This window comes from Styela clava, chromosome 8, assembly GCF_964204865.1.
Source record: "Styela clava chromosome 8, kaStyClav1.hap1.2, whole genome shotgun sequence".
Taxonomy (NCBI): Eukaryota; Metazoa; Chordata; class Ascidiacea; order Stolidobranchia; family Styelidae; genus Styela; species Styela clava.
The window spans coordinates 7,675,687-7,681,773 of NC_135257.1; the positions used below are offsets into that span (position 1 = coordinate 7,675,687).

Here is a 6,087-nt window from a genome sequence, read left to right on the forward strand (position 1 = left end):
ATGAACGAATATTAAAAATCTTGACCATGTTTATCATGATAAAAATATCAAAAAAGATGTAAAAAATACTCTATCCTCAAAACTGCTCACGTATACAATGAAAGATATCTAGAAAATTACATAAAATGCAAATTTCTGCTCTGGTGATCACATTCCCCCATAAGAGCTAATGTTAAAAAAAAAATTTTACTTCACTTTTTTTTTTGCGCGTAGGATGGGTTTTCAATGGATAAGGTCTATTGTTACGTGTGTTGTTGTTACGGTGGCTTGGCATTCAAAATATGTGCTTAAGCTTTGTTGCTATTTAAACGTGCGATGTATGTGTGCGGCTCTTCGCAACTTTGAGATTTGAAATTTGGCTCTGGGACTAAAAATGTTTGAGAACCAATTTGTAAAATCGAATATTTTTATAAGGACTATCAAACCACCTGCCGCTTACGGACTTATCAGTTTACAACGACACCGATGAATCTAAAATTTTTAGTCGCTATGACCATATAGCACAGATTCCACCGGTGACCACTGTTTCTGAGAATTCAAACCCTAGCATGGCTGACCCTGACAATATTCTTTCACCACAAGTAAGAGCCAAATTTTGTCCTTACTCTCTGCTCATTCAATATTGATTTCTCCTTCAAATTTAATATGTGGACAACATTGACGATTTTTTCAGAGTTTTGCCCATTTCATCCTCGAAACCTTGTTTTAACGCGGCTGAATAAGGATTTATTGAAAGAGCAAAATGTCGTTCGTCTTGATGTCGTTTTGACTTGGAGGCCTTCGACACTGTTGTTCAAATTGGCTTCATGGAAACAAAACACTCATTTCGAAATTGCAGAGTACTGTATTTGTATATTATTACCAAACTGCTTTGACGGCATACACGTCACAAATATTTCCAATCGAAAAAGTAATTCTGATTCGTTCATACCTTTGAATCTGTTATCAAGCATACCCAATTTTGCCTTTTAGGTTATGGACCCAAACTATGGAATTTTTTTTCTTCGGATTTGAAGATGTTGAAATCTAAACAATCTTCTCAGAAACTAGTAAAAGTCCCATTCAGACGATTTAGTATCCAAATATTGAAAATTACTGTTTCAAAACCACTTTGACATACTGTATTATAATTTATCTCCTCTCAACTGACTCTCTATTTTGAAAGTGCAACATAGATTTCAGAATCGCAAAGATGGTAAAATCGTAGCCAAAAGATCATTCTTAATTAGATGAATTAAATGAACGACTTGAATTAAATAAAGACATCGCATAATATCTGTCACCAATCGATGTTCCGTAAAAAAGATTGATATTATTCACATTAACGATTTCTTGATTGTTGATTATGCGTTCTGCAAAGAATTTGTAATAACAATGTGTCTCACAAATTAGTTCCCCACGGTTTTCGCATAAATTTTCACAATTATATATATATCTATTGCTCGATCGAATTCAATTTTGCTCACTAAAAATTGACTTTGTGATATATGAAATTTCTATCTTATCGCATCATCATTGCTGCAAATCTGAAATACTCGTACGCATAAGCTAGTTATTCGGTGGCGTATCTAGAAGAAGGCAGCCATAACTTGTGTCATAGGCATTCATTCCGATGTGACGTGAACGCACTATATAACTATGGCAATTCAAGTGAATGTATCACCAGTCCGTTAAGGTAAATTATTATAAAACCATGATTTGAAAAATTTAATGCCAATTTAATGTCATTTCGTACAACATGAAAAAGTACATTATTTAAGCAGTATAAGATGTTGATGGTTCATCTGTTCCTGATTTTTGTTTGGAATAAGCGTGGTTGTGGGTCAAAGCGTGGTCAAAGGTCAAGCGTGGGTCAAAACTTTGTATTATTCCAGTCAAAGTACTGTTATTATTATGAATTATAGTTCAAGAATGTTTCAAGTTAAAAATGGTCTGAAGCGAGGCTGTAGTCTCTCACCATTTATGTTTTTATTAATAATTGAAATATTTGCATGTAGAATTAGACAAAATCATGAAATACAAGGTATATATATGTCTCGGAAACACAGAAATTCAAATTTCTTTTCTTGCAGATGATGCAACAGTGTATTCTGATGGCTCAGAAAAAAGTATCAAAGCAGTATTTTCAGAAACCGATATTTTTTATATCTGGTTGTAAAATAAACATGAACAAATGTCAAGCGTTATACCTGGGAGGAAACAATCATTGCCAAATTTTTCCTACGCAAGACCGAGAACTTCAGTGGAACCCTAGCTGTTTGGGCATTAATGTGGGTGGAAATGATGATGATATTTCAACTGTGAACCTTTTGCCAAAACTTCAAAAAATGAAAGTGGTTGCACAAATATGATCCAAAAGAAATCTCGATTTCCTCGGAAAAATCACTGTTATTAAATCTTTGATGGTGCGCTTATTGGTTTATGTAGTATCCATCTTACCAGTAAGACTGCCCAATAGTTTTAAAATGGAAGTAAATAAGATATGCCATGAATTTTTATGGGGTTCAAAATGGGAGAGGATCAAACGTAATACATTAATTGCATCTGTAAAGGAAGGGGGGGGGGGGGGGGGGGGTCAATATGCTCGATGTTTAATCATTTTTCATTGGTCGAAAATTAAGATGGGTCAAATTTTTATTAAATGACGATATTGATGTCTCATGGAAGTCCATAGAGCAGGTTTTCTTAAATTTGAATGGAGGAATGGCTTTATTTTATGGAAATGTATATCCGCATAGAGTGTATATCAGGAATATTTATTCCACATGTTCGGGAGATACTCTGTACTATTGGTTCATTTTCAAATTCAAGGTCATTAGGAATGCAAGTCATTTACATGAACCTCTGTGGTTCAATAGAAATATATCTTGTCAAGGGAAACTTTTATATATGGATAATTGGAATAGTAAAAATATTTGCTTCGTTGAAGATATTTGTGATTCTAAACAGCAAATTGCAATATTTCCGTTTATTTTTCATCATTATTGTTTTTCTAGTTTTTATGATGACATGCTATAGCGTATTTAAAAATTATATCATGTATACCCCAGGACTGGAAACTAAATTATCAAAAATCTCGCAAGCCAATCCACATCTTAGTCTGATCGAAGATATCAAAAGCATTAAGAAAACCGCTCGATACATATATATATGATAAGCTTTGTAATGTTAAAATTTTGCCGCCAACTGAAAAAATAGAAAAATGGTCAAAAGAATTGCGCAGGAACTTAGATAATTGGTTGACATTGTATGAAAAAGTTTTTTATTGCTCTATTGAATCCAGACTTCGTTCTTTCCATGTCAAATTTGCTTTGCGAGCAGTGGCCACTAATGACCTGCCATATAAAATAAATAAAACACAAAGTCCAAAATGTACATTTTGTAATATGCAAGTTGAAACTGTGTTACATTTATTTTATCTCTGATTTTGTGCAGCAATTTTGGGAAATAGTTATCGCTTGGCTAACCGTTGAGTATGGATTAAACCATAATTTGACACATAGAGAAATGGTATTGGGGGTAGGGCAAAACCAGGGTATAAATTGTGTTTTATTGTGTGCCAGATATTTTATATACAAATGTAAACTGCGTAATGAAAGGCCTCATTTTTTCCAATTTTTGTATATGATAAAAAATACTATAAACTGTGAAAAGATTATTGCAACTAAAAATGGTAAACTGCCAATTCATAAGAAGAAGTGGAAAACTATTATGTGCTCGTTATTGTGTTTATATAAATGTATTTTGTGATATTGTGTCTATATTATGTGATGTTTTTATTAATGAAAAATTGCGGGAAAAATCGGTTGAACAGTGCTAATCACCGATAAACCCTGCCATTCGTTGTTACAGTCAACCACGACAACAAGTTGAAGCATGTTTTCTAAATGAAGAACAAAATAGCCAAATGTTCACGCCAACCATAGGTACAGCCAATTTTATATCGAATCTCAAACACATCATTCGGTAATAGTTTACAGAAATATATATACAGGGTGGCCCAAAAGTAGGTATACAGTTATTAGAATATTTTATATGCTTTGAAGCTACTTGCAGTTCACTTTATGTTACTTGTTAAGTACCACAAAAATTGCTTATTTTTTTAGATAATAAATTTTTAGATAATGTGAATTTTACATTAGTTTTCTAGCTGCTTAGAAGGTAAATACATTTTGTAAATCTTTATTTTATTTGAGGGTTAATGGCGAATAATTTGAATGAAGAGCAAAGAATGAACACAATGGATTTCTTTTTTTGGGGGTGTTGTAAAGAATAAGGTGTATGAGAAGTATCCCAAAACAATAAATGAATTAAAAGATTACATTCATGACGCATTCAGAGAAATTGATGAAGATAGAAATTTGTGCCGTACTGTGTGTCAGAGTGTTTTGGACAGATGTGAAGAATGTTGGAGTTGGACATTTTGAGCACTTAAGAGATTAAACAGTTTCTGTCTACGATATAGCTAGCATTCTTGAACTTTAAAAGTGCCTAAATGAAAACTACAAACCTACTTTTGGACCTAAACCCTACTTTTAATAACTGTATATATATATATATACCTACTTTTGGGGCACCCTTATATATTAGCATGACCAGGTTTCTTGCCTTTCGGGTGAACAATCGCCGTTAGTAATGTCTTACTTGGCTTTTTCAGAAAGGAGCAGTTTCCCCATTATTATCCTTCTGTTTCTTCAAATATTTTTTTTCTTCATATTCAGTTTCAGTTATACATTTAAAAGAGGTATTGATGAGATTCCACATTGGGTTAATCCAGAGCATGTTTCATTTTTACGTGAATCAAAAATATTGCAATAACACATATTTTATTGTGTACCACATGTATACCAAAAAGGATAGATAGTTTGAAGGCGACTGGCGCAACATCATTGTTATGAGCGATCAATAGTTTAATATTAGTTCAATATTATCTGGATATCTGTCGTCGTTTTATTAGGAGTGTTTATAATGCACACGATGGATATTGTTACAGATCTAACCTTGAATTTTAACTAGTTAAGGTATGTAGTGGGATTTATAGAGGCAAAAGTACAAACATAGCCGTAAATTAGTAAAAACAGAATTGATTATGGACTCGGTAAAAATGATGTGGACTCGAAATCGAATCCGAGTCCAAAAAATGCCTGGATTCGACGAGTCCGGATTCGAATCCCGGCCCATCCCTATGCGCTACCCGTTTTGTACAAGCTAATTGTTGGGGCACTTTAAAGTAACAGGTATAGATATTGAATTTGACTAAGGCATAGGCTTTGCAGCGTTAAGGGATTGAAATTACTCGCACGTACCAGATTAAACTAAATTAAAAACCCGTTTCACCGACCGCACTCTATTTAAAATTGGCGTATTTCCGCGGGCCGCAGGTTGTACACCTCTAATTTAAAACATTGTTCGATGCCAGTGCTTTCCCTCTTGTGTAATTCGCGGCCCAGTGAAATTGAATATAATGACGTCACGAACTGACAAAAAATATTCAAACGAATAATTACAAATATTAGCCTGCAACTTCGCTCATAATCCCTTTCTCGTTTTATTATTTATATCAATAGATTACAACGAATTATCCATCCTAGCGCCATTATTTCTTCTTTGTCTTTACAACGCTTCGCCGTGGTAAGATCAGAAGTTCACAATATCTGTCTACAGTTGTATTATGAAATGACACAAATCACCTCAAAGCGATTTAACATATATGAACAACAAAGGAAACAGGCGTGATCAATACTTAATCCCAACCCGACTCTAATGATGCAAGACAAACGTGCCAAATGGTAACCACTCGCCTCTTCACGTCCCGAGGAATCACCTAAGACAATTATCACACTTCGTCACATAGAAATAATAATAGATAACAACCGAGGATGAAACTTTTTGTTTGTATCACAGCCGACAGCTCCGTTATGAGCTTCTCTTTTATAGAATGTTTTGGTTTAGGTCGTGAAAGAAGGTTGATGAAGCTCGTTAAAGTGTGCGGGTGATCAGTCAAGTTGCATACTGATCAATCTACTCCAAGTTAACGACTTCAGGAATCAGTGATATTCGGAACGATACATCAAATTCTGAGATATC

The 6,087-nt window shown here is 34.0% G+C and overlaps 1 protein-coding gene across 4 annotated transcripts; it reads left to right on the forward strand.

Annotated features, from left to right (window-relative positions):
• Window positions 1–316: 316 nt before the first annotated feature.
• Window positions 317–2,543, forward strand: LOC144425854 (uncharacterized). Of its 4 annotated transcripts, XR_013477699.1 has the most exons (3): window positions 317–581; window positions 674–839; window positions 2,073–2,543. XR_013477699.1 is itself a non-coding variant. In XM_078115600.1 (2 exons), the coding sequence occupies exons 1-2, from the start codon at window positions 549–551 to the stop codon at window positions 2,349–2,351; spliced, it is 312 nt and encodes a 103-aa protein (XP_077971726.1). In that variant the 5' UTR covers window positions 317–548; the 3' UTR covers window positions 2,352–2,543. The 4 variants fall into 4 exon arrangements, 1 of the variants encoding a protein (XP_077971726.1); XR_013477698.1 differs by lacking the exon at window positions 2,073–2,543 and having other exon boundaries at window positions 674–1,138; XM_078115600.1 differs by lacking the exon at window positions 674–839.
• Window positions 2,544–6,087: the final 3,544 nt, after the last annotated feature.

What these genes read in the sequence shown, in the direction of transcription:
- LOC144425854 (XM_078115600.1), top strand. Translation starts at nt 549, where the DNA reads ATGGCTGACCCTGACAATATTCTTTCACCACAA. An exon ending in ACAATATTCTTTCACCACAA is followed by an intron (nt 582 to 2,072) that starts GTAAGAGCCAAA and finishes CTTTTCTTGCAG; the next exon opens with ATGATGCAACAGTGTATTCT.